This window comes from Ammospiza nelsoni, chromosome 4, assembly GCF_027579445.1.
Source record: "Ammospiza nelsoni isolate bAmmNel1 chromosome 4, bAmmNel1.pri, whole genome shotgun sequence".
Lineage (NCBI taxonomy): Eukaryota > Metazoa > Chordata > Aves > Passeriformes > Passerellidae > Ammospiza > Ammospiza nelsoni.
This window is the reverse complement of record NC_080636.1, coordinates 12809710-12827690: the sequence shown is the minus strand read 5'-3', so window position 1 is coordinate 12827690 and position 17981 is coordinate 12809710. Positions and strand designations below refer to the sequence as shown.

The 17981-nt window shown below is 37.3% G+C and overlaps 1 protein-coding gene across 9 annotated transcripts in view; it reads right to left on the bottom strand.

The window, feature by feature from the left end:
* KCNIP4 (potassium voltage-gated channel interacting protein 4) overlaps positions 1-17981 on the bottom strand; it is a 392972-nt gene that overhangs the window by 86841 nt on the left and 288150 nt on the right. Inside the window, exon 1 of one of the 9 annotated variants that reach the window (XM_059470689.1) lies at positions 6416-6704. The exons of the other annotated variants lie outside the window; for them this stretch is intronic. Coding sequence (XP_059326672.1) covers positions 6416-6527 — 112 coding nt within the window. The 5' untranslated portion in view covers positions 6528-6704. Of the gene's footprint in view, positions 1-6415; positions 6705-17981 lie in introns of those variants that run through there. 9 annotated transcript variants of the gene reach the window in all.

The window sequence follows — 17981 nt, the reverse complement described above, 5'->3', positions numbered from 1 at the left end:
ATAATCAATCTGAACTCTATCCTACCATTTCAACATGAAAATATATATTATTTAGCACTAGCATAATTTACAGACCTTGATCAGTAATGTATTTTTTTTTAAAAAAGAAACATGAAATTGACCTATTTGTACCTATATCAGACCTTCCATGTTATACTTGTTTTCTTGAGATCTATTCTCTGTTAGAAGTTAGTGTTAAAATTTGGTAGCCAAAGTTTTAATTTTAGATTATTCCTCTTCATGAAATGTGCACAAATGCATACACACATGCAATCAAACTACTATTGGCCTATTTCTTAAAGTTCACCGACTAGACTTTGGAAGGGCATATTTCACTTCTATAAAGAGAATGGTCTCATTTGTGCTTCTTCATACTGCTCTATAACATGAAGCAGATATACAGATGAGACTGCAAAATGAGATTTATGGCTGCTTTTGCATTTTTTCCCCAAGGTAATTCTGTAAGTATTTTTATTATGAGCTAAAATGCATACTAGACAATAAAATTGTAGTGTAATACCTCCAAATTATGCTATTATTTTTGCATTACCTAGAACAGATTCAGTTGCTTTGTAAATTTCAATGTTTCAAATAGATCTACACATAATCAGATACATAAATCCCTACAAAATCACTGAGTATCTCACATATCTCATTAATATAAAAGGCCAAAGAATTTTGATAAAAAAATGCATCAAAAATGGAACAAATAATTTAAAATTCAAAAGATGACTGCATTATTTCTAATCAGTACATTCTTACGGATTTTTTTCATTCAGTCATTCCATCATTGTGTATATTGAATCATCATGTTCTATAGAATTTTAGGCAATGATTATTCATGTCTACAAATATCTTATTACACCAGTAAGGCCTTCTAGATTCTCAGCACTGAAGTACATTAGAGAGTAGGCACTGCTTTTCTCTCCACACCTATACTCAGCTGAACAAGTGTAGTCATTTTTCAGAAGCATATTTTGTCATATCAAATTTTTGTCATCGTAAAATGAATTATTTCATCCAGAGCTACATTTTAAAAGCAGTCTGGGCATGGAGCAGTGGCAGAGTGCACAGGGAAAATGCTTAATCCAGGCACTCTGTAGGAAGCTCCTGGTATCCATACTGGGAGATGCAAGGTGGTTAGATGCAGACTTTGCTGCAGGTATCAAATATATGTCACCAACCTTTATTTTTGGTGACTGTATTTATATTCTGGGAGAAAATACCTCCATTCCTTTCAAAATACATGGGTTTTGTCCAGAAACAGCCAAGACATATCTGGATAAATAACTTCCTTCAGATGAATACTCAGAATTACAGAACCTTCAAATGATGCTCAAAAGCAACTCTACCTTTGCAAAGATGAATACAAGGGGAATTTCTCTACCTGCACATAGTCAATTTAAAATGATTATTAGTACGAAGACTTTCTTGAAAAAAAAAAATCAAGACTACAAAGCAGAGGATCTAATGAAGAGAAGGGTTCTCCTAAAACGTGGTCAAAAGAACCCTACCCAAGTTGGAAGGCAAATATCCTGTATGATATTGAACCAGAGAGGATCTGTGAACTCCCACATGAAGAGACAGGACACATGCTATCCTTACAGAAATATTCCTGGCAATATTTGTAACAGCTCTTAAATATTTCTCCCCATTTTTCACACAGCATCTAGATTTTTAATTCAGACATATGTGGGTCTAAAGTCACCTATTCCACAGTGATTTAGTTGATCTGGATGTTGAAATCCCCTGAAGACATCCATGGAAAGCAGCTGATGAAAAGATCTTCATAAACCAACAAGCCCTTCTTCAAAACTTTTATGTAAATTGTTCCATTTTATTCCTATTTTGATAAAAGCTTGATTTCTCTAATTTTGACATGAATTGTACTTTTGCTGTTCTTTACCAAGAACATTACTTTAAACTTTTATGTAATTTGCACATCATGTCGTTAGTTCCAGCTAGAAAAACCAATTAACTAAAAGGAAAGCAAAACAAAGTCAAAAATTCACGTTCAATATACTAATGTTAAGGTTAATCAAGACATTTCTCTACAAACATAAACATTCTCCCAAGCCTGGATGAGTCTACTTTTTGAGGATATGTGGAGAGTAAATAGAACATCATCTACTTCCCTGAGGCTGGGTATTGAGATGGTCACAAGTTTCAGTAAGTTTCACAGCCTGTCTTGCATCCAACATAAGCAAAGAGAAATGTATCTATATAAATGAGCATATTGAAATTCACGCTTAAGTTTTTACATCTATTTGGACCAAGGTTGGTTTTAAAGCAGCAACTGAATGCAGTTTCACATCTGGTCTTCTGAAATAACTCTTCTCTGCTGTGCAATCTATCAATACTTCTATAGACTGACTCTCCTTTAGAGACTCTGCATCCAGAATGTCTGTCAAGGTTTACAAGGAGGGCTGGGTTACTCACAATAAAGTAGTTCTGTCACTTCTGCATTGTCTGGAGAGGAAAAAAGACAAGTAGGAGGTGGTTGTTTCACCACATGTTAACTGAACATCTTTCTGAGAACGGGTGTTATAAGCAGTTGCTGAGAAAAGGCAATGGGACAGGTTCTGCTGCATGGGGTATTTCTGCCTTTCTGTTTATTGTGGAATTATGCTACATTGCACCCCATTTGGCTGAGAGAAGTTATACAGGAGAGGGAGCAGCATAGGAGACTCTGTTGGAAGCTGGACTTGTAACACAGCTTTAACTGGATGGAGAGGACATTCAAATTAGGATAATTCGTGTCAGCCACATTTGTGCAGAGAAGGAGAGAACACCCATGATTTTTAGTGTTCCTTTCCTTAGAAAATATGATGCAATAGGCAATTTCTCAGCAGCATGTCTTTCCCCATATCATAAGGGTGGGAGTCATACTGCACTTGAGAAAATATTTTAAACCTTACTGGTTTTGGTAAGCTGTAAGGGTAGCTAACAAAATGTTAACGCAGATGCTTGCAGACAGACCAAACATCTGCTCGGTGCTTTTAAGTATCTGAACTATGAAAGAGAACACATTTTAGCAGTTTGTGTGACAGAACAGATAAATTCACTAGCATGACTTTTGGACTGGAGGTGACTTCTGTCCATCCAGATTAGATTAGATAGAAAAAAAAAAAATCTCTCTGTACCTGCATAGAGCAGATATATCCTAAGGCAGAAAACTACCTCGATTAAAAACCACCTCTATTTACCCCCTGAACCAATTTCCACTTTGTAGCTAAAGCAACAAATTACTTACTCTCAAAGCTGACTATGCAGCCAAATATGTTCATTGATAACAGCAAGTGAACTGGTCTTTTCTTTGCATCACAGTAGGAGAAACTAAGGATCAAATATTCTTACCTGTTCTTGATAGCCCATTGAGCTTAAAAACATATAGACACCAGTGAGTCCTACTAACCAAAAGACATGGAGTGCATAGGATATTCACATGCCAAACATGACATTTATATCTGAATAAGCATCTGAAAGATAACAACAAGCTCTGGAGACTGTTAGAGATTAGTGTAAGGAATAAGAAAGGAATAAGGGAGTCTAAAAAGATTGCAACAATGGCTGATTCTATTCACACGTAAAAGAAAAACATTTCTGTAAGAGACATTATTTCAAGGTACAACCAGTGTGTGATGTAGGAAAAGGAATAGAGTTTGTCCTTTCAAAGACTTTGACTTATGCAGTTCCCTGATTTTTAAAAAGTTGCTCACACATGTGCAGATAAAGTTTCTGCATAGCTGCTACTTGACCCTGTTCTGATCCATTGCTTCAGTTTGATCTCCCTCCTCTCCTCCCCTTCCAGCCAGAGTAACAAAACACAAGCTTGGAGTGAAGCTGCCCAGCAGAAAAAGCTCCAGGCAAGGAAGTTGGAGGGAAGATAATGGTCAGTGTCAAACCACTCTCAAAGTAATGGAAAGAGAGGGAAAGGGGAGTTTTAATCTCTCCTAGCAAAAGTTATATTGATTCAATTCTGTCCTTTTAACTGAAATAGCTGGCTGCCTCCAGTGAAGCCAGCTTTATCTTCATTCTGGTCTGTTTTCTACTTATTGGAAAGTAGAGAATGGGTGAATCAGAATAACACAGTCCCTAGTTTGGGACATAGGATAAAATCAGGTTTCCCTCTGTCCTGCCAATTGGCGAACACTGTAATGATATGGGTTAGGCTTGATGATGTCAAAGGTCTTTTCCAACCTAGTTAATTCTGTGACTCAGTTTATTCAGTAAAACTAAGCAGATTGACTGGGTTTTCCTGTTTTCTCATGGAGATGAGGGCAAGTCAGGCTCTTCTTCACCATAACTGAACTAAAGCCAGCAGACTTGCAGCCAGTTAAGAAGTAAGGATTTGTCCTTTATCTGTCTTCTCTGCCCTGCAATAGCAAACATCAGGCATGCTGTCATTTCTGTCAGTGACATTTGCAGCATAAGTCAATGTATCAGGGATGTTAAAACAAGCATGTTAAGGAATCAGAAAGCCTAATTATGGGAACAGATTTGTTTCAGCATATGACCCATGACCTGCCTGTGTGTGGTAGATAGGGAGGACTCATTGCTAATTTTGGTTTCCAGACCAATGCTGGCAGTTTAAATGTGCTCCTACTTGGATATGAACAGAAAACCTTTCCTTGCATTCAGTAGGTGAACAACAAATCAGTAGTTCTGAATAGACCATAAAAAAATATTCCTTAACCATTTGGAGCAGAATTGTTTAATGTAGTGGTAGTATCCAAACCTGGAAAAGCTGATTAGCAATATCAGCCTCAGGGGAACAGGAAATCCCTCCAGTCACCAGAGTTACTCACAGAGTTACTGCAATTATAAATAAATCAACTGTTCCTTAAAAAGTTTAATCTTTTTAAATTTAGGGATTGGTTTATGTTGCTGGGTACTTTTGAGTGAAATTATTATCTTGTGAGGAAATGCCATGACACTAATGGGTGCATTAGAACAAAAAGTTGTGCTTCAATTGATAGATCATCTTGAAATTATTATTAACATCAGAGTAATTTGTACCAGGAGGATTTTTTTAAAGTAATTTAATAAATCTGAAATCACATAAAACCTTTTCCCACAAACTTAATGGCAATACCAGTGAGAAATCAGGAAAAGGCTCTAACTCTTGATATGCTAAGAAAAGAGCAATATTGCATTTCAATCTTTTTTCTCTATTTGTTACCATATGTAATAAAGCTGAAGCTAATCCATAACCATGATGATTTTTACATGTCGCAAATGTTACACATCTAGAGTATTAAAAACCAAAAAGTAAGCACTGCTGTGAGGAGTAAATTACCCATTGTTTAGAACTGAAAAAGTAATTCCAAAACCATTATATAGTAACAAAGGAAATATGTATTCTCCCCACACAGAGCTTGAAAGATGATTGATTTCAGTAGTTCAGTAACTATATAAGGGCTAAAGATTTCAAATTTTATCAGCACTCTGAACAATTTTATGATGTGATTATGTGTATCTGCATCCATCAAAGATCCTATTCTATGATGGAAAGTTAATGTTTCAGAGAACTGGAGAACTCCCCATGGCTGTGTGATTCTGACTACAAGCAGTTACCCAGTGAAAAGGATTGGTTTGGACTGACATGAGCAAACATAATGACAAAAGTAAGTATTTTTTGAGCAAGGGCTTCAGCGACTGAGTAGACATTTTGTGAAAAACTTGAAAAGTTGACAGCATAAAATCTCAGTTATAACTGACCTGAAATAGCTTATTTCTACAAAATGTGAAAAAACCCTCATTTTTTTATAGAAATAAAAGTCCTAACAAATTTATGTGAAGCCTTCTTTGGGAGTAGATGAAATGATATGACCCATAAAATAGAGAGCAGACAAGATTCTGAGCAAGCAACAGGAATTTTAGAACATACATTAATGATATATATTTTAAATACACACATTTAATGTTGGCATCTATGCCTTTTTTTTAAAAGATGTACAGCAGGCTTGAACCTAAAGCTCATCCTGTAATAACAGTGTATTGCATTTAGCTGTGAAACAGGCTTTTAAAACATAGATACTTATACAGAAGAAAACTCTAATTGCATCATAAATCAAAAGAGCAAAGCATTTTTTAAACATGAACTGAACTAAAATCTATCAAGTTCAGTAGCATTGAACAGCTTTCAAAGAAAACTGTCAGGTGTTTTGTTCACTCTTTTAGTCTTTTTTAAATTAACATCCTCTCACAGTTGTAAATGCATTGCAAAATAAAAATCTTATGCTAGCATCTAGTTCTGTTTTCAATAACAAAGCAAAAGCAACAGAAGTAAACCAGGGTTCTTAGTCTGTTGTTTCACTTTTTTCATTTCACAGTTTTTATAGCTGATGCTCTCTATTTTAGCAGATCAGACACCAAACCTACAAACAGCACAAACTGTGAGTGACCACTTTACCTTCTGAAAAATCAATCAGTCCCAGCAAATGAAGCAGCTTCAGAGATGCAAATATAATCACAACAATACCCACTGTTTGTAGTCCCTCCGACTCCCACTCGAGAGTCAACATTCTTCCAACAGGCAAATCATTCCAGTCTTCACACCGCTTTGCAATCAGAGGCAAATCAGAGGATTTTACCAAGAGTTTGCTTTGAAGAAATTTGCAGCGGTGTAAAGCACCACTATGCCAAGCAGTGGCAGTTCAGCAGCCACTCTAGCTGAGATAAAATATCAGATAAAGCCCTGCATCTCATGCTTCTCTGAGCATTCGCTTTCCTCAGCAGCGAGTCCTCCTAGAAGGCTGAGGTGGACCACGAAGCTCTGGGTATGGCATTGTATCCGAGGAGCAGCGTTCCTGGCAGCTGCTGGAGGAACATCTGTGTGGAGCGGGAGCCTGGGCTGTGGCAGTGCCGAGAGGAAAAGCTCTCTGGAAACTTGCACAGGGGAGCGCGCTGCTGTCAGCGCTCAGGGCTCCGGCACTCCCAGACCCACAGGCTGCGGCTCTGCCCAGCTCCACAGCCTTTCCCCAGCCCCTCTGAGCAACATTTTTGTTAAGTTTCAGGAATGACAGCTTGCCAAAGACACACATCTGTTTTCACGTGCTAAACGCTGCATGTCAGCAAACTACCGCCCTCTGCATTAGAAAGAACAACGATCAGAGAAACGCTGCCCCTTCCCCTTCTAAAGCATCACCAGAGTCTAATTAAATCTTCACTGAAAGTGAGAATAGAAATTAAAGAAATACGCATCAGCGTGATCAGTGCCGCCAGCTAGCAAAATACAGTGTGTCAAGGAGACATGCACTGCCCAAACTCCTGATCCACAGCCAGGAAGAATGTATTCTTTATTGATTCAGAAACAAAACTGCTTTTCTGTCTCAGCACATGAACCTAGAAGTGCTGAACCCCAAACTCTGATATACATTAATGGGTATTCACCATTTTCCTGGGAAGATCTTATCCAGGCTACACATCAGGGGAAAAGAATCCCAGCTGATTTATTAGATAATTTGTACTAAACTAATTGTCCTGTGTTTATTAATGTGATTACCAAGAGGATACCCAGTGTGTAGAATACGCTCTAAAGAATATTTACACAGCACATGCATAACCAAGGTTATGCCTAAATGCTTACCCTTGATCACATCCTAAAACTGTAAATAAATCCTGTTCATTGCTATACAAAGCACAACAATAAGGTGAACGGAAGGCTCAGAAAAAAAAAGTATTTTTGAAATTTTTAGTATTTAAAATATATCTTCTAGCACCAAAAAAAAAAATTACATAAATGATGTCCAGTATCAACTACTCAGGTTACTAAGGTCTTTTGACTAGAAAAAACTTTTGCTAACTATCAAGAATCTCAGCTATTTCTACTTTTGTTCAAAAAGTCATTACAATTTTAAATTAGCATAGCAAGTTGTAACATTACCAATCTATTGTTTATGGGCTACCACATAGAGAAAGAAAATTGTAATCTACAGTTTATGGTCAGCTTTTTTTGGTTTTTTTTTGAAGTCTGTACACATTGAAGGAAAATATAAACAGAACTCTAGAAGCTATATATTTTCATTAATTCAAAAATGCATGTGCGTGCTTCAGTTAATTTTAGGTTATATCTAGTCAATATATAAGCAAGAATATTCCTTGATTTTACACTTCTGGGTATTTAATACTAAAATGTTGTGAGTTCTGTATTATTTATATATGCTTTCAGTCTGAGCGTCAGTTCACTTTCCCATTAACCTGTAAAGCTAAAACAGGAAAGAGGAAAGCACAGTAAAAGTAAATCTAATCAAATACACTATCCCACATTTACACCTTCCAAATATCTCATCACTTTTGACCTCATATTCCATATAATAATTCAATAAATTTTCCTGTTAAGTTCTTCTCCTCTTAAAAGAAAAGTAACATTTTGTTTCCTCTTTACAAATTCTAGGTACTCCATACAATCTTCTCCTTTTAAGGCTCTGAAATGTTAATATTGACCTCATTCTCATCTCTGGCTCCTATTTTTTCCTTGAGGTTATTCCTACTTAGGCTTTTCTTTTTCTCAGTTTTGTGTTCTTTTTCTTCAATGAAAAAAGCCTGAACAAATGTTTACAATATTGCAGAAACAATAATCCTATATAATGCCACGTTCACACTACTGCAGTGAAAAAGGCCTTATTTATCTCTAATCAATGGTCTCAGGGAAATTTTTAAAACGGATAAATCTGTCAGTCCACATTCTCCTTTCACAGAGTAGGTTCAGGCTGCCCTGTGCCCTTGAGCTGCCCACCTTGGGAGCAGGGAAGGTGCCAACCCACTTGCAAGCGAAAGCCACCCAGCAAGAAGTGGTCCCAGACACAGCCAAGGTTTTGTTTTCTCCTTTTACACAAGAAGAAAGGCCTGGGCCTCTTAAAAAATATGACAGGGAGAAAAATAATGAATTTGATGAGTTTTAGTGGCCAACTCTACCTGAACAGCAAATGACTTACAGAAGAATGTTTAAATGAAAAAAAAAAAGAAAAGTTGAGAACACACATTTGAGTTAATGTAACTGATTACTGACTTCAGAGAATACTTCCTTAAAAAAAAGAAAATTACTTTTCCTGTTGTTTCTTATGGTAGTTCTAAGTTAGGGGAACCATACACTGAATTTGTGAGACTGAGTCTCCAAGCCTTAACCCTTGTAAGTAAAGCAGCAAGGTTAAAAACAATGTGGAAAGAAGAAGGAAGTGATACATGAAATCTTTCCTGCAATATGCCATGCAACAGATTAAAACATAAATATTAGTTAGGGATGTGAATTCTTCTGGAAGAAGTTCAATTAAAAAAATTCTATGCCCCAAAATATTTGAAAATTTAATAAATATTGAATAAGGAGATAATAACATTTTGTTATATGTACAGCAATTCTTTGCATGCTTATCCTTCTAAATTCAAACTCCATTGCAATTTCTCTTACACACTTCTTATTTTTTTCAATAATTTGAAAACAAATATTTGTCTGACACATTCTATGTGGTGCCTGTATTGACTGTACAAACAAATTTTAAGAGTTGTTGAAAGAAAAATATTTTTTCCTTAATGTATCCCTCCTGTATACAAAAGGAAACACCATTTTTAATGTAAAATTGGGGAAAAAAATTAAACCAGGGGATGACATAATATTTAAGCACTTGCTCTCTTATCCTAAATCCAGCTTTCATTTTTGACTTTGCAAGGCATTCTGGTGGAGATTGAGCAATACATTTAAGTTTACAGGAACCTCCTTGTGATTCTTTGCAAGGTTGCACAGCGGGAAAAATAAAAGCACTAGAATTTGTTATGAAGCTCTCCCATCTAAACATTGCATCTTCCATTGTCCTTCAATTCTTCTCCAAAAAGATTTGAAGCAGACAAGGAAGGAGAAGCAGTGGGGTGGCCCTGTATGTTAGGACAGTCTTGATTATCCAGAGGTTAATGGTGGTGGCAATAGGGTGGAGTGTTAGTGGGTGAGAATCAGGGGAAAGGCCAGGAGGGCAGATACCATGGTGGAGTCTGCTAGAGAGCACCTGATCAGGATGGAGGGGCACACAAAATGTTCTGTAGGCAGCTGGGAGAAGTATCATGATTGCTAGCCCTTGTTCTCATGGGGGACCTTAACTTGCCAAATGTCTCCTGGAAATACAGCAGAGCAGCAAGCAGACAGCCTAGAGGGCTCCTGGTGTGTGGCAGATAGCTTCCTGACGCAGCTGGTGAGGAAGCTCAAGAGGGGAGATGTCCCACTGGACCTGCTGAGTAATGCGGTGCTTGCAGGCCATCGCAGGGACTGCAATTGTGAAAGAGAAATTCTCATAAAACAATTTCAAAAACAGTGAAATTCTCAGAAAACTCTGGGGAGACCTCAGCAGAAATGCCATCTCGGACTTCTGGACAGACGCTGGCTCTATAAGGTTTAGAAAATCCTGTGGGAGGCAGTCCTAAAGGCTAAAGGAGTTCAGGGAGGCTGGCAGTGCCCTAAGGAAGCAATATTACAGTCACAGGAGTAGGCTGCTCCCTATGTGCTGAGTCAGGGGGGAAGACAATTGGCCTGGGTGAGCAGAGAGCTTTGGCTGCATAAAAACAAGTACAAACTTTTCATTCCTAAGTAAATATGCAAGGGGAACCTGTGCTGAGGTGCTGGAGGAGACACACATTGCTTGGAAGCACAAATGCCAAGTGAGTTTTGAACAGGACAGAGTAGATATGTTTAAGCTAGTGGCATCTACAAGAATGATCCAATTCTGGAGTCCCAACATTTTTCCACAAACAATCCCAACTAATTACTGGCTACTCTAATCATTTTAAATAGAATAATTTATGTGTGGAGCGCAAATTGTATAAAAGGGACACCTTAAATAAGACAGAGCATTATGCACTAAGTACATTTTGTATCTGATTGCCATATACTTGTAGAATACCATCAGTTTTTCCTAAGAAGAAAAAAAACACTGAGAAATATTATTTATAAAGCTAATATATAGGAAATTAAATTTCATTAATTTCAAAGTTGACTAAGAACAGAGAAAATCTGCCCCTTACAAACAACAATTCCATCTAATTTAACACATCAAAGGAAGTAGCACATGCTTAAGAATAACAACAGGATGCTAAGAATTGAATAACCAAGGAATAAAACAATCTCTAATTCTAGAAATACTTAAATAATACCTAAATAAGAATTCAATTACTATCATATAAGGATATAAAATTTTCCTCTAACTTAATATGGTTACCTAGTCCTTTCAAAATTATCTGGTATTATCACATTTATTTTATACTAATCCCAGCCAGTACCTGGTTTTGGATTATATCTGTCATTGTAATTAGCACAGTAAAATGGCATGTATTTTGTTTTAAATCCCTTAATTATCTTCCTTAATTCTCTTAAATAACTTTCATTTTAACGTTTACAATAAATTTTTACTGGAAATTATAAACTCATCTTTTCAAGTTTCTTTTGACTCTTACAGAAAACCTACCTGATCTGTAATATATTGAAGTGTTTAATGTCTTTTCACTATATTCTCTTTTTAACATCTGCTTGTAAACAGTATCAGTCTTTTCAGACTTTTCTCTCTATACTGAGAATGATTTTCATTTCTGTGCAGACATTCTGGATTTACAGTTGTCTAATGTACAGTGGGGCTGACCAAAATTGAACCATTTTCAAGGCAAGGATGTGTTACTACTCATTAATTGACTTGAATTTTACTGCCTTCCTAGGTGTTAAAATCTGTACAGTGTTAACAATTAATGCGTGTGTGTGTGTGTCTTAATTGGCTGGGAGTAATAATTCATTAGACTCTATTTGATATTTTCCCCCAATGTATCTGAAAAGGGAAACTGCGGATGAGTTAGAAATAGAAAGAAAATTTGGAAGTATTAATTAGCTGCCCTTCTTTCTGTACTCTCTTCTTCCAGAGGGACATGTTAGACAGCCAGAAGAGAATGAAATGGCCAAATAAACACAGAAAGGGCACCTACAAACAGGTCAGATAAATGGCATACCTGTTCATGCCAAATACGAGTTTATTAGCAAAGTTACCTGGTGGATAATGAACTTAATCCTCCTATTATTTAACCAGTGAGAAATTCTTTCACAGGCAATACACTGCAGTTTTCTACTCATAAAAGTTTCTATGTTTGATCTGCAGAAGAAAACTATGTCTACTAGAAAGCATTTCAAGAACCAAGAGAAGAAATTATTTTACATATATCTTTTCAAGAATTAGGGTAAAACAATTTTGAGTGTAAAACTTCCTTTGTAGGCTGCTACAGCTAACCACAGAACATCATGTAACTTTCATAAAATGCTTAGAAAAATGAAGCAAATATATGGAATCACATTGTTCATCTTACCAGCACTGCAGCTGCTCAAGAGCCCAATACTGCGCTAGCAGATTACTTATCCAGGTAGAATTACAGGGAAACATTTGCTAGCTAGAAGAGCAAGGTAGAGTCTAATTATGAGAGATTAAATTTGTCAGGCTTCATATATAATCTTTAATATTTACACTAAGTGCCCTAGATCTTTAATGACTGTAAGTGAATACAGGCTGAGAAAGGAAAAATTCAACATCTGTATGGCAAGAAAAATTTCACTGGTTTGTAATCAAGAAGAAAATATGATATCCAAGCTTCTAAAGGTTTCCTCTCATACTTAGAAGTAAATTACACTAATATAATATTGTAGTTACAGCTGTATAAAGATTCTAGGCTATGGAATGGGATTTAATTTCTTTTTTCCTCTCTCCATTTTCACCTTATGACTCTCACTTGCTTCTAAGCTTTTGTTCTTGCTTTGATCTATATCAAAGGACTGCTGCCATTACTGATCTGAAAAAAGGAGCTGAAAGGAATCCCACAAGAAAACCATTGCCAAGTCCCTTCATAACATAGCACAGGTGGATTTATTTGTCAAAAGATCTAATTGATACAGGACGTTATACAAATATGTATAAAATACTTAGTGTACAAGTGGTTTGTAAATTAAATGGAATGTCCATGGGAGCAACAGTAGCATTTTAATTTACTAAGCTTTAGCAAAGGATTACAGAGCAGCTACATGTTTCCCAAACAAGGTTAAATTACATTTAGTAATAGTCAGTAATCAAATTCTGGTTTGTTTTATTGTAAAGCCTACTGGCTTATTTGACAAATGAAATTACCTCTAAATTATGCAACTGTGTCTTCAGCGTACAGACCTGGGGGTGTTTTTTTATACTAAATCATAATTGCTACAGCAGGAATGGCCACTACCAAATTTCTAAGCACAAATGTGTATCTGCACAGGAGAAGTGCAGAATTAATGGAACTACTAAGGATCAATTACACCCAACTATTTTGTTAGCTATAGAAACCCACCTTCCTCTAAGATACGGTTTTCCTGCTTATAAGAAAACAGGTTTTTTGCCTGTACAACCCTTGTTTTCTTCAGTCTTTTCACATTTAGAGCAAATATGGTAACGTCTGACTTGATGAGTTTCTTCTTTTACTAGTATTTTTGTAATTACACATTGAAGAAAGAGAATGTCATTATCAATCACTTTATTCATGGAAATGAAAAACTACTGGGACGCCAACAGATTAAGCTGGTAGAAATGATGGAACAGAGTAGCAGCATTCACAGCTCCATATTCAGTCATTTTCTGTTAGCTAAATTATGACTACATCCACTCACGTGTGCCCATACATCTAGGAAGCCATGTATTTATGGGCTGTGCACCTTAGGATGAGTTCCTAAGGGAAGTTGTTTTCTGTGGTAATGAATGAGAAAATAAATGAACCATGTATGCCAGTAATAAAAGATGATATTCTAGTGACAAACAGGAATATTCACCACCAAGCCTCCAACCCAACTATGAATTTAAAATCGTCAACCTATCCTCTGCAACACCTCTGTTTCAAAACAGATGTTTCTGTGGTTCAATGAATGGTTAGCAACTAAACCAAAGGAAAAAAAATACTGAAAAGGGGAAAAAATTACTAACCACAATCATAAGAACATTACTAATGTGCAACTGTTTTTTTGTATTGCATCTTTCTCTGATATAAAATAACCCATGCACAATAAATGTTCTGTTTCTCTCCTTGGCTTTTCCAAAGGTGAAGCACTGTATTTCACCATAGCAACCAGAAAGTATTATAAATTAAGGCTGAAGAGGCTGAAATATTTCCACATTTGATGTACTTGTTAAAAAAATGAGTGCATTTGTCCTGTAAAGATGAGTTATTACATGGTTGCAGCACATTAAAGAAATGTCTGTAATCCTGATTCAGTCCCTTAGCTCTATATAATTAGACTTGTACTACAGATAAAATATGCACAGGTTTGACTACAGCTCTGCAACATGTGGTTACCATTCCAAATCATGCAATATTCAGAATTAGTCCATATCACCTTGTGAGAGACTGGAATGTTAATGGTTAATGGCTCAAAACTATAGACCTTTTGTAAAAAGTGCAGAGAGCTTTGGTGACCATATGCAAAGTTAGCACCCATGTGCAGAGGGGGTGCACATCCACCATGAGAGGATGGCCATGACAAACTGACCTGTGTTAGCAACAGCTGCGTTTTGAGCCAGACATGGGAAGAGGTCAATGAGAAGATCCTGCAAGGAGAGTTAGTGCTGTTTGTCATGTTGGTGTCCTCCCTTTCACAAATGACTCAGAAGTGAAAAATCTTTTTCAGGGAAGAACCAGGACATTAACGCTTATTCATCCCTTCTGATGGGGCATAGCTGGCTCAGCCAGACGTGGGAGCTGTCCTGTCTTAGAAGATGTCATAAACCATCAGTGACCCCCAAAGTGCCCCCTGACCCACAGTGTTACATCACTATCCCAGGGTGGTGCTTGTATCCCCAGCTGTCTGTTCTGTTTATGCTGGATATTATGTTCTGTGCCTTCAAGACTGGCTCTGAAGAGCAAAGTTTTGTTTTGTTATCAGCCTGCTCACTCCCCCAATGGTTGGTGGGACACAGAGACGGGGGCAGTACTTAGTGCAGCTTTTGCTTTGCTTTTCCTTTGTTCTTGCTCCTGCTTTGCTCCTGCTTTTCTTCTGCTTGTTAGTTAGTTTAGCTAGGCAGTCCAATTTTTCCCTGGGCTGTTTTTCTTTCCCTCTCTTGGAACCACTCAAGCCTGCACTGAGAGTTTGCACCTTGTGGCCTGCAGCAGCTATTTCCAGCACCGGAGGGACCAATAACAGAGAAACCACTCCCAGGAGAGATTTTCTGAATCTTTCATCTTTTTCAGTGTGGTGAAAGAGTGGTGTCATCCAGTATTGTTCATTCTGTGTGCTGAGGGGTACTATGCCTGCTAAATAAACAGGTTCTTTCCCCTTCTCTCAGAGGAATCCTTCCTGAACCGGTTGGCAGGAGGGGCCGTGTGGATTTGCTTTCTGGAGGGGCCCCTTTTGGAAGTTTTCTCCCAAATTTGCCCTAAACCTGGACAATCACACAGTGCAAAACATTCCCACCTGACCTTGAGTTTACATTAACCCACTGAAACTTGTGTTTTGCAGGCTTCCTCCATCCCCAATGGATCCAAGATTTGGACCATCACTTCCAACAACAGACATCAAAATTGCAACAATCAGTCACAGATCCAGGTGTGGTAATATCTGTCTATTTTTATCCTTTCTTTCTTTTAATTTCTACATTTTCTTAAATTTTATTTTTAAGATTTTATATTACTATTATTATTATAACCAAGATGGCTACATACCTCCTCTCCATTGCAGCCAAATTGTTCTAAAAGAAACCCTACACACATTTATTTATAAATATATATATATATATTCAGTTTTGTTTCAGTATAATAAATCCCAAGAAATCTCTTAACCAGAACATGGGTTATCCTTGCCTTCTGTGGTGGCTTGTAACATGGACAATGAAGATTTTTTATTTTCTTTAGTGTAGGGCCTGAAATTCACCTACATATAGGTGACTTCTGATAAAAAGATTTATTCCTGATAAATGATAGTAGGAGAAAGAAGAAGAAATGGATGAGGATACAGGGATATACATGCATATGATCTCCACATTGAAAGGTAAAGGAGTAGTCCCTCAAATAAAAGAGGTATTCTCTCTTTTCAAAATTTCTGATCTTTTTCTTTTCATCCAGAGCTTTCGCTCTGACAATCTCAGAGGCTCCTTAAGCCTTTTAATTCTGCCATTAAAATTATAAGTAAGGCAGAGTATTAACAGTTCAGGAAATTTAAAGCTTTTGTGAATGGGACTCCCATTATTCCACAAAAGAGAGAGAGAGTAAAAAAAAAAATGGTGATGGGGAAGAGGTTGAAAGAAATGGCATAACTTAACGTTTTTCAGCACACAACACAGTGGCTCACAGTCCTTTTCCAATGCAAGAATCTACAATGATATTTGAGTATCCATAGAATGCAATGGAAATTTTTCTGCTACAGCAATTTTGCTGTTCTGGCAAGTTGGAAAGCAGCTTTAGGATAAAACCAAACCCTGAAAGGAGCAATGAGCTTACAATAACTTATCACTTCAGTAAGTTAAAGGAAGGTTGCAGATATTCCCTGAGGAAGCATTATAATGCTCAACTAAGCACATCATCATGAGGCTCCTGTAGATGAGGGAAGCAACAAAATACAGAAACACAATCTTGAAACCTACAGAAACCTTCAACAAAACTTCGGATACCACTTTTGATTGTTTTATGCTGCTGCAGGGATCAAATTTTTCTTTAGTAGCTTTGCAGGGTTTACCACACCTTCTATACAATCCACACTTATAGCTTAGATAGGCAGATACTTTCAATGAGAAATTGTGTGAATCATTTCCACGTTTCTTGACGTGAACATGGTGAAACTCAAATCCCATAAATGAGATGCCTTCGTGTCTTCCTCCTGATAAACAAACATGATTTGGAACTGGCTGGATTTCTAATCCATTCTCCGCCATTTTTAAGATAAAGAATATTTTTACTGTCATTAATACTTAGGAATCATCTCCTCTCCCCTAGTAATCATCTGCACACCAGGCTATGAATTTTAATACCTTTAATCTCCTCAGAAGCAATTTCCATAGCTTCCAAACAAGTTGCTCTTTTCTGAACTCATTCTAATTAGGCAAAATAGTTATATAGAAAAAATTTAGTAACTAGTTTTTAGGTATTCAATTAGGGATGAACAACATTCTATAATGACAGGCCAACCATAGCCTTAGCATTTCATTAACAACCTCTCCTCATGAAAATAATAGGAATTATTTAGAAACATTATGTCCTGTTTATCCCTCAAAAGCAAATAAACTTGAGCATCGCTTCACTTTCAGAAGCTGGAATTTCAGTTGAGGTACCCCCAGAAGTGCGCCCAGACCTCAGCCCATTCCCTCACTGCAACTGGTGTTTGTTTTGGGCAATGGGTGTTTTCAAACTTATTCTTTGCTAATAGGACAGTGAGACATGCTGTCTTTCACTGGAGCACTGGACTGAGAATAATTAGGCTGCTCTGAGGCTGCTTGAACAGCTCTGGCAGTTTGCTGCCCTGGCCACAGCAGGCTGTCACTTCTGCGCTTGCTTTGGTGCTTACCTGGTACTGTGTGAGCTTTCAAGGATAATCTTAAATGAGACAAAATCCAAATCCACAGAAAAACCCCAAACAAGCAAAAATCAGAGCTTTGGTCCCAAATTACCTGGCCAGAAGTGCTCATTTCTACAACCAAGACTGGGAATGCTGTGCAGGCTCAGAACAAAAGCCAAATCTAATGGTGAAAGACCAAGCAAGTAAGGAAATGAATCCTGGGCAGGTTTTAACTGACATAACCAGCACAAAGATATTGCCAGAAATAACCACAACTTGCCGTCACACCAGACACGTGTGAAGAGGTGCAGCAGTCAAGCAGCACCAGCATTTCTTCCTGTGTGGGATTCAGCGAGACACAGCCCCTGAGCTCACAGTAACAAAACAACAGAGCCCAGCCCAACTCTGCATGTTTAACGTGGCCTGTGATTCATTCTGATTTACAATTCTGAACACAAGCATACAG